At 44.9% G+C, this 17,389-nt stretch overlaps 1 protein-coding gene across 1 annotated transcript in view; it reads right to left on the reverse strand.

Annotated features, from left to right (window-relative positions):
• Positions 1-9: 9 nt before the first annotated feature.
• LOC102305281 (double C2-like domain-containing protein beta) overlaps positions 10-17,389 on the reverse strand; it is a 30,612-nt gene continuing 13,232 nt past the window's right edge. The window contains exons 2-5 of the mRNA XM_014330425.2: positions 16,808-17,140; positions 11,077-11,156; positions 5,036-5,110; positions 10-1,237 (exon numbers count right to left, since the gene is read on the reverse strand). Of these exons, the coding sequence (XP_014185911.1) occupies positions 1,082-1,237; positions 5,036-5,110; positions 11,077-11,156; positions 16,808-17,135 (639 nt within the window). The 5' untranslated portion in view covers positions 17,136-17,140 and the 3' untranslated portion in view covers positions 10-1,081. The remainder of the gene's footprint in view (positions 1,238-5,035; positions 5,111-11,076; positions 11,157-16,807; positions 17,141-17,389) is intronic.

Here is a 17,389-nt window from a genome sequence, read left to right on the forward strand (position 1 = left end):
TTAACTTTGAGCACCCGCCCCTTTAAACCTCTCTGCACGGCCCTGTCAGGCAAGTGGGGAGTCTCCGTATGGTCTGAATCTTTGTCATTGCTCTTTTATTTACTTGATGGTAGTTTTCACTCTGTGATTTCATGAATAATGTTAGGCACACGCTGTCCTGGGTCGCTGATCCAGTGCTTTGTGTTTATGCTTTTGTGTTCTGGTGTTTCCAGAGTGACTCCTAGTTCAGTTTTCCATAGTGGCTCTGGTTTCGTCCCCTTACTGTTTTGCTTGTGTGTTGTCGGCAGTGTTTCCTGTGTTTGTCAGTCTTGTTGTCATGTCCCGTCCATTATTCGTCTCAGTGTTCGGTCTTTAGCACAAGTTCATGCTTCGTCTCTGCAGTGCTGCGTTTGGGTCCAACCTCTGCTGGCACACAGCTGGACCCTCACACCGACATCAGATTATGGACACTGAGAGTTAATTTCTGGGTTTTTGTTTGCTGTGTAAATTATTTCAACATGCACCACTAAAAATCTGGGGCTGGGACACATACTTTTACCTTCATCAGGGGTAAAACTTATTTACCAGATCACTTGTGGTTTTGTAGGGCAACTTGCTATTTGTCCATGTTAGCTTAGTGTTAGCCATCATCAGCCAGAATAAAGATGGCTGAGGCTCATTTGTCATTTAAACCCAAAAGTCTTTCTGATGTTTACTGTAGTTTTTTTTACGATGGCTTCATTCACTACAACAAGCCTTTTTTGGCTGCAGCTGTTTATCTGATAACTCTGACAAACTGCTTTATTCACAGCAGCTCGCTGTGCGCTCTTTGCTGTTGTCTCTGACTCTGTGAAGGACTGATTCAGTCCAATCAGACTGTTAGAGGCAGCCAGAGAGTCGGGGAAGGATCTTGGCAACAAAAAGTGTTTGATAGCTGCGAAAAGCAGCAAAGACAACATTTAATTTCATCTTGGTGCAGCTTTTTGCTCCGACAGCTAAACTAATGAAATGTGACAACTGAGCTTCATATGTGAATGTCAGGATGTAAGAGCAGCTGATTAATGGCTGTGAGCGTAATTGCTCTGAAATGAGATGTGATGAATTATCCCCAGTGTGTGTTTGTCACACACGCAGATATAAACACAGACCTGAGCGTCTTCCTGTGCATGTCTTCCTCTGTGATGCCGACATAAGTGAGCGTTTCATTCCACACTGGATTCAGGGAGTTACGGATCGTCCTCGTTTTCAGCTTATTGGCCTGAAGGACACACACACACACAGATATTAGTAATTACTAACACAGTTTGACATTTCATTTCAGCAGCTCTGCACAGAAGTTCAAACAGTGCAGAAAATGTGTTTAAACCTTTTTAAGCTCAGGTATGAATCTCATTAAAGACTGAATTCGTGGCTGCGTCACTTCAAGACAAAAGTCAAATAAAAATAAGATCCCATCAACAACAGGACGAAAGGAAAAACAGGTCAGAGAGAAGATTTTCTTTGTCACACCAGAGCCAAGATGGAGATAAACTTTAATGTTATTTGGGGACCCAGACAGTCATTGCTGTCTCCTCACAGCAATAAACTCAAGTTCACAAAGATTGCACAATTAATAAAGCAACAATCAAAGCATCACTTCAGCGAAGGTGCCGGAGACTTAACTAGCATCAGGATAAAAGTCAATCCGTCCTCAGTATTTTTACACATTGCTCGTGTCAGGAGGAGGATTTCGTTTCATGGCTTTGAAACGGCTTCTGAAAATCCTGAAATGAGCCGAAGCCAAAAATGTGCTGCCAGCACCACCACTGAACCGTGGACGCTACATTTCAGGCGCTCACAGGCGGCTTTACGTAAACACAGAGGCCACGAAACCAGAATAAAATCACTTTTTACATATTTCAGCTGACTGTATCATGTTCTTCTCTTTTCCAGCTGCATATTTTTATTCTTAGAGCAGTTTTGCATCGTTGACTGCTCAAAGTGAAGCGCTCTCACACAAAACAACCTCCATGGGAAACAAAACCTTGTGACACTTTTTGAACATGATCAACTTTGTCAAACTGATGTCAGTTTGATTTTCTGAAGCATGGATATTAAAAGGTAACAGTCACGTGATTCCAGCCTCCTAACTTCCTGTAACTTCCTGTCTTTGACACGACAGCGCTGAGTGTCCCCAACAGCTTCTGTAGTCTAACTGTTCATAATGGTAAATGAATAGTTATTAATAACTAAGCTCGATTTTTTTAACCTGAATAATCAGATTTGACCAATCAGACCACGAGGTCGACTTTTCTTCACGTTGAGGATGAATTTTATCCAAAAACAACATGTTTGGTGTTATTTGTTACACAGGAAGTTCAAAAACGTCCCACTTTGTCAGAACGCACTCGGTGTGACCCGACGGCCGCTCTGACCGCGTCTACAGCACGCCACCAGTCAGGCCTACAGTGGTGCATGTCTGCATGTCTGAGTTTGAAGCTTGAAGTGAAGCGCTGTGAATACTTTACTGATGCGCTGAACACTGACTTCATTATTAGAACCTGACCGTGTTTTATGTGAACGCCGTTGTAACGGCAAATATTTGAGAGGAAATAAGAAAAAGCAGAAAAATAAATCTGGTCGGTCTGTGGCTGTACGAGCAGAGTGGCACCTTTACCTCCGGCTCATCAAAATGCAGAGAGAAAATAACAATGAGTCAGTGACACCGATGTTACCCAAGCTGCTAAAAAAACAAAAACTCAACTCGACCAAATCTGGTGTGAGAGAAATAAACAACATCCCCCATATGGAAAAGATTTTTATAAATCTTATAAAGTTTGTATCTGTCTTGTGTGAAACTTGTATGAAAAGCATATAAGAGTGAAAACAGATATAAGATCCCTTAAAAATTATATAATGAAACTTGTATGTTTTGGATACTTCCTAAAACAATGTATGAAAGTAATGAGAAAGTGGCCACTTTCATGAGTAATCACATATAAGTTTTTACTATTTCTTTTCCATATGGGCCATTTTAAGCAGCAGGAAGTGACACAGAGGTCAGAGGGCGATGCTTCGTCCTCTTATTTGTTCAGTTACACTAGCTGTGCTGTGCACCTCTCTGTAGGTGTTTGCTCCGCCCACAAAGTTCCCGTTTTCATGTGTAGAAACACGTCTGTCGACTGTTCATTTTCTGCTGATGCTACTTCATCCTCACGCTGGAGAGAATTTCACTTGTTCCTTTATCCAGCAATGAAAACGAAACAAGCGCCGAGCAAACAGTTTGCACTTTGGTCAAACTAGTGACATGAAAGAAAACAATTTATAACACATAAGATTCTTTTTAGGAGTTTCTAACCTGCCCACAGTGGTTTAGACTCAAGCCCGTCTTTCATGATGAAGGCTGTCGTGTCCTTCAAAGGGCCCAGTTTGGCTTTACTGTGAAACTGTTCCAAACAAAACCTTTAATTCACGCTGATGTTCGTGTGGGATGAACTGTTGTAACAGAGTTACGTTACAGCACCTCTGTGTGGCTTCCCATAACACAAAGTCGAACGTCAACAGCAACTTTGTTCTAGATAAGCAGATAGGGCTGTGCGATATGACCAGAATCTCATCTCCCGATATAAGACATCTATCGTCCGATAACGATATAAATCACAAACATTTTCTGTAAATTCTGTGAATCTCGGGCAGCTCGACTTGTGTGAAGTGTTTCCAGCTGCGCGTCGTGTAGCTGGAGTCGAGTGTTTTAACCGATGCATGAAACGATACATTTTTAGACATAAGTTGTAACGGCGCCGTTTTCTTTGTGAGTATTTATTACACGGCGTGCTGCGGGGAAAAGCCTGTTCTAACGTTTGAGTCTAAGGTTTATTTTTTAGCACCTGGCGGCTCTTTTTTACTTCTCATCCGTAAATAATCTGCTCTTTCACATTATTCAGTTTATTTTGAAAAGTCAACAGGATCTTGAGCTTTATTGTGAAAGGTTTATGTGGAACATAAACAAGCGGACACGCGATGCTGTTACCGTCGTTGTTGCTAACGACAACGAATAAAAACAGGCGCTTGTCCGTCTGTAGTGTGGTTATATTAAATATAAGAGAGAACTTTAATAAATTAATACAGCCACTACAGCGACATCAGAACCATGAACAAATATTACCGTAAACAGTTTATTTTGTGACACCACGAAACAAACGATAGCGTGAAATGCAACGACAGACGTTTTTATATCGTCATCCGATATATATCGTTATATCGAGCAGCCCTATAAGCAGAAGTATGTGTAGCATCTGCAGGAAGGTTATTATCCCTTCAGCTGTTTCGTCAGGGCACTGATGTCTCCGTGTGCACATCTCTCCAAACACAGCAGGATCTAAAGGACGAGTAGTGTCTGATAGTCTGGGATGTTGAATTAGTCGGTACACTCAAATCTTGCCCTCGCCATGTTTCACTGGTATCACTGGTATAACCCTGTGGTATCGATCACAAAGAGGGCGACGAGCCGGCAGGTAGCAAAGTATGAAAGTGAAAGCATGAAATCTCAGAGATTAGTGCCGTGGTGAAGCAAGATGTCAGAGGAAAACAAGACAGAGGCAAAAACACCAGAGACACACGGTGAAAAATACTTTCAAAATAAAACAGGAAGTAAAGCGTTTCTCATGAAGGTTTCTAACAGAGTGAAGTGATCTGGAGGCATCTGCAGTCATAACAACATTAAGATGACCTCCTTCACCTGAGGATACTCTGGAGCATCCTTACAAGCATCCTTCAGTTACTGCCACTAATGAGTCATCAGTCATTTTTGCCATCACCCACTGTGGAATGATGGGAGGTCAGCTGAGTGTTTCCTCTTTTTCTTTCCCTTCCTGAGAAGTGCTGTAGTGCTCCTCATCAAGCTCATGCTGGAAACATGAGGCACAGCCTGCAGGTCAGAAACACCTGAACACTCAGTGGGACTTTCTTCTTCTTTCAACTGGAGCTTTTGAGGTCCACACAGTCTGCCTCCATCCTGCCCAATCCCAGCGTCCCGCTCTGTCACACCAACCCTTTGTTGTTATGAACGGTCTCTCACCTTACAGGCTCCGGGCAGCAGGTGCAGTTTGACGTACGGGTCAGCTAAACCGTTGAAGTCCATCGGCTTCAGACCCTGCAGACAACAGAAGCAAGTGAGCATATCATTATTATTATTTGATGTTTCATTGCATCCAGATTACAGTCACGATGATGGCGAGAGGAACGTCACGGCAGGTACAGCTATCCTCTACATGAACCGTGAGACTAACCCAGGAAAGGTTATAAAAACTATCATAATAATAAAGTTAAGAGAGGAAGTGAAATATGTCACCTGGAACGTATCATTAGAATAAATACAGAATCAGAACAGGAACCCAAAACCAAGAATTCCCACTTTACTATAAATCCAGCCGCTATAACCTGTGATTCCTGACATCTTCTCCACATCTTCTCCGGCTGTTCACATCTCAGAGTATAAAAACTAAAAGAGGCGACAGGACAGATGATTTTTCCACACGGGCAGATGAAACACTTGATTTGAATCTCTTGACCTCATCAGTGGGAGCAGATCATCGTGACAAATTGCTCCTAAATCTCTTTCAACAGCTTTGACATTTGCAGTGCCGGCAGACGAAGCGATTTCTCCTTCTGTGCATATTCCCCTCCAACCCCACCCACAGCATTTTTAATGAGACCGAGGCACCACACAGAATCTGACCTTCCACATCTACCTGAAATACAATCCAGTGTCACAAGTGACAGCTATGATACCTCGAGTTTCAATTACATGTACTTTTGTTCATCAGTGTCAGACATCCAGTTTCATTTGAATGGTGTGAGCAGTTAGTTGGTTCAGCCACAGTCGTTCACGTGGACGCATGGCGTTTGTGTCTGACTCTCCTACAGCTTTGAGTTTGGGCTCCAGCAGCTGAAGCTGAAAAACCTGCAGTTCCTCTAATAATAATAATAATAATAATAATAATAATAATGGATTGGATTTATATAGCGCTTTTCAAGGCGCCCAAAGCGCTTTACAATACCACTATTCATTCACTCTCACACACTGGTGGAGGCAGCTACGGTTGTAGCCACAGCTGCCCTGGGGCAGACTGACAGAAGCCAGGCTGCCATATCGCGCCATCAGCCCCTCTGGCCAACACCAGTAGGCGGTAGGTGAAGTGTCTTGCCCAAGGACACAACGGCCAGGACAGAGAGTACGGGGATCGAACCGGCGACCTTCCGGTTCCAGATGCGCTTCCCAACCCCCTGAGCCAGTGTTAATGTTCACATGTATAAACCTACAAGAGCGACTCGCTGCACTCGCCAGAGGTCCCGTGTCCACGGCAACATCGGGTCAGAGCTGGATCGTGTTTGAATAATGTGGATTCACTGCCCGCACAAAAAGCTGCTTCTTAATGTTTCTATCAGATATTTAACCTTAGAATTGGTGGATTCTGGCAGCGGTTACCAGGCGTGTCTTTTATTTGCTGATGTTAAAGGTGTTAAAAAATTCTGAGCTTTCCCTCGTCCCTGCAGAAAGAAATGTGTGCACACAGCAGGGAGCGCCGAGTTAATCCACCTGCTCGAATCTGAAACTGCTCCTTCATCTGCTGCAGAAATGAGTCGATGCCAGGAGGGAAATCACCGACATTCAAGTAGGTACTCAAATTAAGAAAACAGCAGAGGAAACAAAGGATACAGCAGGCGCTCAGATTATCTCCCATCCCTCACGAAATGAAGCAATTTCATTCTCACGTGTGTTTCTATTAGTGTTGCACTGCAGAGCGAGAGCAGCGCCGACTGCATCAGTGTCACGGTGATCTAAGAGGGAAGGAGAGGACCAGCTTTCACAAGCGCACGTCGAGCTTTGCCTCTGTGCTCGAAGCGGCTCGTGCTGATCTCCGCTTCATTAAAATCTGAAGACTTTGCAGCTTCAGGACACAAACCATACATGACAGGAACAGCTTTGAGCTGCAACAACTTTCTGTCACCAGCTGTGGAGCACGAAGTGTGATTCAGTAATGGGACCAGATTCTTTTCATTTGTATTAAGTGTTCAGAATTCGACTGTAGTTCATTATGACCTAAAGTTAGCTTCCTGCTTTTTGCCCGTGTACATTAAACAAAGCTGAATCTGTTGTTTTTGTGATGCTTTTACTTTTTCATTTCCTTTTCATTCGTTGGTTTGTTACAGGAAGCCATTAAACATCCCCAGTTAGATTTAAGCACTCGGGTTCAGGCATCACACGGTGCCCCCTGAACCTTCAAACATACGCATGTGGCAGAAGGGAAACTTCCAGCTCGTCTAAGAAACGAAAGAGTTCAGATAAACAAACAGCGGTTATCTTTCTCATGCCAGGGTCATGGCTTTGCCTTCCAGCACGACAACCAGAAACGTGCGTTTGGTCATCACGTTGGTCTTGTGGTGAAGAACAACCTCCAGAAGACCAAAGTGACGGTTACTGATGGGCTTCAGCCCCACTGATGGTGAAAACACCATCAAACCTGGAGGAGCTTCAGAGATGCTCAGGACTGGTGAGGAGACGTGTGTGAGAACCGCTGCAGCTCGTAGCACAAAGGACGACCGTTAGCATCGTTCTCCTGGTTTTTGTTCCTGTGCAAAGTGAAATTATGGATGCATCCAAAATAAAACTGGGACGTTTAGAAATTTGTCGGGGAAACAGTTTGTGAGAGGTGCACTCGTGTCCTCATGTGTAACACGGGCAGAGAGCTGAGTAGAAAAAATGCCGTTTTTTGAATTTGCTGAACTCTGGTTCTGGTTCTTTGAAGCTAACTTTGGTGTGACTAATGAAAAGCTTTTTGTGAAATACAAACACTTTTGAGTTGTTTATTTAATGAGAACAAAGAGTTTATTCTCACTGTGAAATATAAAGCCAGCAGCCCGAGGGGACGAAACAAACCTGCTTCAAACAAACGGTCTCTGGACAGATAAACAAGGTAAAGGCAGGAGGTGAAGCGACTGCACCATAATTCAGATCAAGCTGTCACAGCAGAGTCCAATTTAAGTGTCACAAACAACAAGAGACAAACGGAGGCTGTAAAGAGACGACGGGCTGCAGTCAGAGCAGGTTCAGCTCCCCACACTCTGGATCTGTGCATGCACACTGAGACAGCGGTGCATGCAGCACACGCCAACATGCAGGGAGGAGAAATCTCTTTAATATATGCTGCGTTTGTGCAGGTTAGCAATGCTGAACAGCCTCAGCAGTGTGCGCACGGCGACAGCAAACAAACACGTCTCCATCATATTTGTGTTTGTAATGATGGGAGACGCCTCTCAGAGGTTCTCTGAGACAGACAAAAATAACCTTTCATTTCTTTTCTCCCTCAAAATAACTCTTTAGATCCACTTTTTTTATAAACACCTAAAACTTCATAGACATTTTTTGTTGATGTCTGAAGGCATCAAACACCGACCCATCACTTCCTGGACTCCACAGCCTACTGTGGTTTGCAAATCCCACTTTATAAAGCTTCATAGAGGGTGGAGTGTTATATCCCAGTAACATGCAAGTAAAATACTAGAATTCCACTCAGCACACCTGGAGCTCAGGCTTCTTGAACAGTTAGTACAATAACCTCGCAGCTGCCATATTACGGGTCAAATAATGTCATTATTATAATTTGAAGGCTCCAACAGCACAAACACAGACTGGAGGTCCAGGTCAGATGAAGCTAGCAGACAGCTACAGCCACCTGTGTCAGCTACAGAGGCCACGCCCCTAATAATGCAAACATGGAGCCAGGCTATAAAGTGTTGGAGCCTCTAGTGGACGTTAGAGGAACTGCAGATTTTGGTTCTTTAGCCCTGTAAAGCTGATGCTTGTTGATGTTTCAGTAAAATCAGCACCAAAAAGTTTCTGCTGGGACGTCTGCAGTAACTCCACTTCATCCTCACGGAGCTGCTGTTGGTCCATCTGCATTCTGAAAAAGGTGGTGCAGATTAGCAGCTGTCAGATCTTTAGGAACACCCCGCTCTGGATACATGGATCAAAGGTGGAGCTGTTGGATGGGGTGGTTTGGCCACACTGAGCGCAGTAGTTATCAGGAAGAGAATAAAATAGAGAATAAGAGTTTTAATAAATATTCCTGGTTTTTCCCATCTTCTGCCACAAGCTGGACCCAGATAAGTTTGCTCCCTCTCTGTGGGCTCGTGCTGAGGGTGGGGATGTCTTTCAGCTTCAGCTCTCTCTTCATGACGTCTCAAGCCGAGAGTCTGAAATCACTGTCTTGGTGTAAGATGTGCGAAACCAGGAGTACCAGATGCTCGTAGCGATTGTGATTGATGGCTCGTTAGACAGAGCTGGATGATTCTCCTCTCACTCTCAGAAGGACCATAATTTACAAAATGCATTCAATGTTTTATTCAGACTTGTGACCGAGCCCATAAACCCATCAGGAGAGTGTTTACTGAGGTCACAGAGGAAGTCGTGTGTCTTCTGCACAACCAGGAATCTTTTTGCATCTGACAGAGTCGCCTCCTGTTTGACATTAGAAAGAATTACAGCTGTCGCAGTCAGACGCAGAGGCGACGCCATCTTTTGTAACATCTGTGAACAGTCATGGTGAGCTGTGAGATGATTCTCCGAGCAAGCCTGACGGATGAGAACCCAAAACAAGGTGCGGTGTAACCTGTGCCAGGTACAGGCAGGCCGTCACACGTCTACCATAAGGAGGAGTGATCTTTGGTGAAGAGCCAGATTCTCCATAAATACACAACAATATGCATCCTTTCCTGGCATGTCCACCCGGCCTTTAAGCAGGACTGTCTGTGGCGCTCAAATAACTCCGAGGAACGACTCAAAAACAGGAAATGGTGTGATGTGATGGCTTTAAAGCCAGGAATGAATCCCACGTGGTGTGAAGGAGAAAAACCTTCAAACATTTTGCAGCTGAAGGGATTTTAAAAAGAAGAGAGGTCAAAGATTTCAGCGAGCCGATGTCAGACACGGCTGGACAATTATGCAAAACGCCTACGAGGAGGTATTTTGGTTAAAGTGGGCGACGCTTGTACCTGGTGCCAGCGGAGTAGTACGTTTAGTCTGTCAGTCTGATGTTTGTAGTGATGTGTATCGCTGCTGATATTCAAACAAAATGTCAGATAACCTGAGGAACAGTTTTAAAAGGGACGAATTACACGTTGTTTTTCATAATGACACTTTGAGGAACAACCTCAGTGAAACCAAATGCATCCTGATGTAAAACAGCAGAAAACGTCATATGTTTCATCTCACTTTAGGCTGTTTGCTGGATATAGCACACGGCACGCCCATCAGCATCACTTTGGTGACTCCAGCTCGACGCCTGCTCTTCACACCAAACACGGGTCTCCAGCCCGAGGCTCGGCCGCCTCTTATCTCACCTCCTCCTGACTCCTGACACCTGCTCTGGGACTGTTACTGGGTCAACGACGAGCTGAGGATGCACGCATCGTTTTCCTGCAGCTTCCTCAGATCCATAATCAGAGATTACTCTCGCTCCTCAGCAGCAGCACCCAGACGAATAAAAGTGTGTGTGAGTGAAATTTACTGACCAAATAACAATCTGTGCAGCAGACCCACAGGTCCAAGTAGCTCAATAAATCTGAATTTGCACAGAAATACTATTAGAGCTCATATTTATCTTTGACAGCACAGCCTTCATTATTCTTCACTCTGTGGAGGGAATCTAATTCGTAGCAGTTCATGAAACTAGAGCAGATTTAATTTATGATGAGTGGTGAAAATCCACAGCTGAGAGCAGACTTTAATTATTATTATATAACATAGTTCCCTGTGTTTAATCTGCTTTATGCAACTTTCTCATATATTATTATTATTATTACTCTTATTGGATTATAACTTGTCTTAAAAAAGCTAAACAAAGTGATTTTCACGTGAAGGGCTCGGGGCGGATTTTTCTTTAAAATCCTGGGATCCTTAAACGTGTCTTTCATTCCTGATATGAAGGTTTATGAAATATACTGAAGCTACTGCACAGCGTAAATCAGCTGATCGGTTTTACTCCATATGGGCTGTATGCTTCCTGTTGCATGAAAACAGAGAAGAAGAGCGTGTCGGTGTCTGCAGAGCGTCCTCACCTTGGCCCGCAGCACGGTGCAGTTCAGCTTGTTGGAGCTCTGCTCGTACCTCAGCTCGAACTCCAGCGTTCCCAGAGCAGCTGGGGAATCATCACAGGCAGAGGGAGGAAACAGACAACATCCATGATTCGTGAAAGAAAACATGATTACAAGCCTCGCGTCAACAAGCGCAAGAGAGCAAAACTGTTAGATTTAATTGAAAGCATGCAAGAGAACAGAGAAACTTGTCAGGCATGTCATGCAATCAGAAGATGGGAATCCAATTCGGAGGAGAGCGCACGTGACTCGCAGTCTTCCTACAAAGAAGAGTAAACATTCACAGCCGTGCACGTGTAACAGGGCACACACGCTCGCTCAGATAACACGTATGATTCACACTAACACATCACTGCTTACATAACTAACCGCACTCATACGCTAACTCTGAGCTGCTGTGTGTAGCGGACTAACGGCTACGTTGCTCTGCTGCACGGTGAACGAGCGCGGCCTCTGCCACGTCCTGGTTTTTCTTCTTCACTGAGTGAACCTCGCGGCTCAGGGCCGCTGTGACTGAACATTTTAATGTTCAAATGACAGAAAGACATGAAAATGACTGCAGAGGCCACAGGACGAGCTGGCAGTCACAGTAACACAAAGAAAAAGAAAATCAAACACAAAGGCGTGATTTTGGCATTAAGTTCATTTCTATGGAGCCCCTCTGATGACATGGTCGAAAAAAGAAATAAATTGTGGCCACGAAATAGGTCTAACGTGGCAACGAAACAGATAACCTGCGCACATCATATTGATACAATTCGTGGACAGCTGCGTAGAGACATAAGCATGAGAGTAGGCTAAACCTATGCACCGTGGACAGAGACAGTATGATGAAGTTTTATTTTAGGCTGGGGATGAGCTACAAATACATTTTGAAAAGCCTGCAATGCAAGGAACCATTATTACGGAGAGACATTTAAACAGGATACTGCGAGCCCAGTTGCTTTACAGACGTACGTAGGACCTGGATTTTATTGTCAACCAACTGCAAGGGCCTGAAGGATCACAGTTATCGGTCAAGTGTTTCGTGCCCACAAATTAGCATTTCATGCTCACGAAATAGTATTTCATGGCCACGATTTATTTATTTTTTGGACCATGTCGTCAGAGGGGCTCCGTACATTTCAGTCTTCTGATGAAAATGTTTTAGTTTTACACAGTTTCAATTCAGGTAATCAGGTAAACTCCCAACACACAGTGAGCAGGACCGAGTCAGGCCACGGGCAGGTTGTACAGGACTTTGTGGGTTGTTGTGATGAGTCCTTCGTTTCATTAAAGGCGTCAAAATCAAAAGACGTGATTATTGATTTTGGGAAGTCTTCTTATAGCTCATCAGCCGCTGTCATTAAAGATACTGAGATTGTGCAGAGTGTGAGCCTGCGATTCGCTGTTTGGTAATATGACTCTGAAGAACAAGAACCAGTTGGGAGTTTTGCTATAAACTGCCAGAAAACTGTCAGGGCCTGTGGCCATGTATAACAACGCGTGCTGAGGAAGGCTCGTGTTCAGTTTGACTCGCTCGTTGCCTTCGAGTTTCACCTGCGAGGTTGACCAAAAAGACTCCAGGTTTCTTTTATCCCGACTGCGACTCGTCTCCTTAATGGCAAATAATCCAAATAACTGTCGTGTGGCTTTTTATAATAATAATGGATTGGATTTATATAGCACTTTTCAAGGCACCCAAGGCGCTTTACAATTCCACTATTCATTCACACACTGGTGGAGGCTACAGGTGTAGCCACAGCTGCCCTGGGGCAGACTGACAGAGGCGAGGCTGCCATATCGCGCCATCAGCCTAACCCAACACCAGTAGGCGGTAGGTGAAGTGTCTTGCCCAAGGACACAACGACCCGGGAATCAAACCGGCAACCTTCAGATGCGCTTCCCAACCCCCTGAGCCACAGTCACCCCGTGCTCATTTCATCATCACCATCACTTTTATTTATTCTTATTGTTGCCTTTGCTGCTAAACTAATTTCCCCTGTGGGACAATAAAGACAATAAAATAAATTGAGTTGAATTGAAAATCCATCCATTCTTTTCCGCTCGTATCCTTTTGCAGGGTCGTGGGGAGCTGGAGCCTATCCCAGCTGTCTTAGAGGATAACCCCGGACAGGTCGCCACACACAGACAACCATTCACACTCACATTCACACCTATGGCCAATTAACCTAACCCCACTAACTGCATGTGTTTGCACTGTGGGAGGACGCCGGAGTACCCGGACAGAACCCACACAAACATGCAAACTCCACACAGAAAGACCCCGGCCTGAACTCAGGACCTTGCTGTGAGGCCACTGTGCTGCCCATGAATTGAGAATCTCAGATATTTTATTTGTAGATAGTACTCATACGCAGATCAACATAGCGAACACTTCTAGAAGCAAAATATTCAAACAAAAAAAGATTTTAAAAAATGAGAAATAGGGGGCGCTAGTGAGGCATGTGCGAGTGTAGACGTCCCTCGTCAAAATGACTTTAAGAAAATCTTTTAATGCTCTCAAAAGCACGTCAAACCCATCTTTTCGCCAAATTCATAACCTGCTGATTGCTGTGGATATATTTCTGGGAGCCTTTCAACAATGGTGAAGCCCAAACTTCAGAAGAGCGATCGATGTAGGCCTGGAAGCCTCTTCGGACTCAGCTGGTGGGGACCCCACACCTGCACTGGAAAAGGATGAATGTGAGCCGTCGAATAAACTGCTACTAACTGCTATAACTAGCTTGTGTTCAGAGATAAATACGATCAAGCCTAAATTGTGCGCCACACTGGACACTCACATGTTAGAGATTTCTACCACCATAAGAGGCGAGGTATCGTCCTTGAACCAGAGCATCCAGGCCTCAATTTCGGACATAAAAAGCGACGTGGCCAAGCACGATAACACTTTGACTGAACTGCAGGCCTGTGCCTCAAACCACTCTGACACCATCGCCACTCTCCAGGCCACTGTGGAGCGTTTGTCTACAGAGTTAAAGAAGTTAGATGAGAAATGTGAAGATCTTGAGGCACAATCCAGGAGGAATAATGTAAGAATCACGAGAATACCAGACGGCATAGAAGGACCCAGAATGAGTTTGTTCCACAACTTTTGGCGGGGGCGCTATCTCTCGAGGAGAAGCCGCTAATCGATCGACCACATAGAGAAAAAAATTTAAAATTTAAAAACTAGGAAAACACGAGGAAAACTAACTTTGAATCTGAGTTTAAGTAAAGATGAAAGACTTTAGACAGTTTTTCAACTCTCAGTAATGCCATAGTGATCGTTTGATATATGGACCTGCAGCGGAGTTTAGCCAGACACGGCTAGTGACGTCAGACTGAACGACCGGATTAGCTCAGCTAACTGCACACAGTTGGTACAGAAAAAGGCGGGAAAACCAACTGCCATCCAGCGTGAGACACAGACATGGAAGCCTGTTGATTTAGTCTCAGCGTCTGTCCTGTATCTTATGAGACACATTTACAGAACAGCTAATGATGACTTTATATCTCATAAGGTCCTGTTTGTATCTGATAGCTCACTCTGCATCCCAAAGACATGATCGCTGTCACATCCAGGTAGCTTTGCATCTCGTGGCCCCGACTCTGTATCGTGTAAGATAACTAACTGTCCCACAAAGGCAGCGTAGTAATGATGCTGTATTTTAAGTCTGTGTGTCTTTTAGTATCTCGAGGCAGAAGCAGACTTCAGTTTCTGTATTTCGAGTCTTTTGGCCTTTTTTTCTGTAAGTACAACATCAGACGTCGTCATCAGAAACTTAAATCAGTGCTTCTGACTGTTGGATGCACTTTTCTGAGTCCATCCTATAGTCGTCCTCTCTCTGCTTAATCCACTGCAGTCCTGAACACTGAGTAAAAATAAAAAAGACTCCTGCTTCCACCCACCTATATTGACTTACAGCAGCCCGAGGCAGCGACGGCTGGAACATGTCAGCAAAACCTCAAAACGCCCTGTGACCGTCCTGCGCAGGAATCATCGCTCTGCAGCAGCGAAGCCCGAGGCTGCAGGGATCACGCGTGCACAAAGGAGCGCCCCTGTGAAGGCGTTCTTTGTTAGCCAGAGTTCCTTTTATGTTTGATCAAAGCCTGGAGTTTCTGTTCGAGGAGACGGCCTGTCAAACTTTGGCGCTCCGCTCCTCCCTCAGGCTTTCCCCGCTCTGATGAATCTGACGCCTCGTTATTAAAAAACACAAAAAAATCATCAAGTGGTGACTGCAAAACAAATATATGTTAATGAGGGGATAAAAATGGTAAAAACCTCTAATTAGTCTTTGCTTTCTGAATCACAGCGGAGCTTGAAAACATGTCACCAGCTCTGAGAGCATTCAGCCTGACTCATTTATCACAATTTATTCTCGTGTTGTAACTGAAGCGGTGATGAAGGAGAGGATGAAGGAGAGGATGAAGGAGAGGATGAAGGAGAGGATGAAGGAGAGGATGAAGGAGACGATCGGCGCACTCGCGCTCCATCTCTGAGGCCGTTACCTGCCTCCCCAAAAACGCTCAGCATCTGCAGTCTGGCCGAGCTTCAGCACGAGAGGCGTACGCGTCAATGTGTTGGTTACGTATGTGTGAGCTGCAAACACATGAATTATGCATCCACGGTGCAGCGGCGCAGGAACGGCTGTTAGGGTTGCTGCTGGTTAAATCCATGAAACGATCAGACTGGAGCTGCTGCAGCGTTTTTAGGTCCCTCAGTTACTCCGAGCGACCTTCGTGGTGTTTCTGCAGACTCTGTGACCTTTCATCCCACCCCCACATCGACATCTCCATAAAAGGTGATTACGGTACGTTAGCCAAAGGAGACTTGAGCACTGTTGTCTGAAGGAAATTCACAATGAATATATTTGTTTTCGTTCCAGCCTAAGCCGGCTTTCAGCCTCCAGTAAACAACATGATTCACTAAAAAAGACGAGAAATAATTCAGCCCCAGATTTGTTCTTCAGAGAGAGAATTAAGAGATTTAAGAGACGTGGAGAAAATATTTCAGTCCATCTGACAGAACCAAAACATGCTGTGATGTCACGCAGAGGTTTCTCAGCCCTGCTTTATCTGCACTACTGTGCATCCACGCAGGGGTGTTGATCTGGTCAGGTATGTAGCAGAGGGGTTGTTCGTGAGTTTCAGCTGCTTTGGTGTTCATTAAAATAACAACAGGGGCAACAATGAGTGGGATCATCCTGACAGGGAGCAGCACAAAGGCAGAAACATACAAAAAGAGCTTTGGATGTCCTCCAGGAAGCCTGGAGATACATCTGGAGATCCTCACCGAGCCGACAGAGCCTGAGCTGGAGGATGAAGCTGCTCACAACACACATTCACTTTCAAACTCATTGCAGGCTTTTGTTCTCTATAGTGTTGTGTTTGCATGTTTGAATACAATTTTGAAGCCATTTTCCTGCAAAATATAAATGAATGAAGGGTAACTGTAGACTGACAGCTGTGATGGTCCTCTGTGCTGTGTTACAGGCCTAACGGTGGATAACCGAGAAAACCAAATCCAAACCCCAAAAGCATCACTGGGACCGTGACAGTGGCGAGTCACGATATTTTTGAGCCTCATGAAATGTATGAAAACAGACTTGAGACGGAGCGCCGTGCAGGAAGCAGCCTCAGGGTGACGTTAAACAGATGTGTACAGATGCAGGGTGACACACGCACACAGACACATGCCGACAGCGAGGCTCACTGCAGTCGTCGCTGTCGGAGCTGTTGATCTCCACCGACGTGTCCACGCTGCTGGTCAGGGATAGGGACCCGCCCCCGCCGGGCCTGCCCTGGGCCAACAGAGGAGACAAGAGGTGAGACCCGCCCATTCCCGAGGCCACCGAGCCGGGGCTGAGGGACGGCGGCGGGGACACGGCGGGGTTGGGGGAGACGGGGGTGGGGGAGGTGGGGGACAGGCGGGGGAAGTAGGCGGAGATCTGGCGGATGGGTCTGATGGGGCCGGGACAAACGTCTATGGCCATGTGTTCCTGGATGGAGATGCTGAGCTTCTTTCCTCTCCGAACCGTCATAGAGTCTGAAGACAAACAAACAAACAAACAAACAAACAAACAAACAAACAAACAAACATGTTTACTCACTGAGAGCTTTGATCTCAGCACATTAACAGCATTTAAATTCAGATTGTTTCGTTTATTGTGGTTTTTTTTAGTTTAAACTAGACGAATTAGATTTAGATTAATAATAATTAACTTTGAATTATTGGTTTAACTTTATGTGGGTTTAATTGAGTTTACTTTGGTTACAGTTATATTAAGTTGGTTTA

The sequence above is a fragment of the Haplochromis burtoni genome, unplaced genomic scaffold (genome assembly GCF_018398535.1).
Source record: "Haplochromis burtoni strain Fernald_Lab_line unplaced genomic scaffold, NCSU_Asbu1 Contig_400, whole genome shotgun sequence".
Classification (NCBI taxonomy): Eukaryota; Metazoa; Chordata; class Actinopteri; order Cichliformes; family Cichlidae; genus Haplochromis; species Haplochromis burtoni.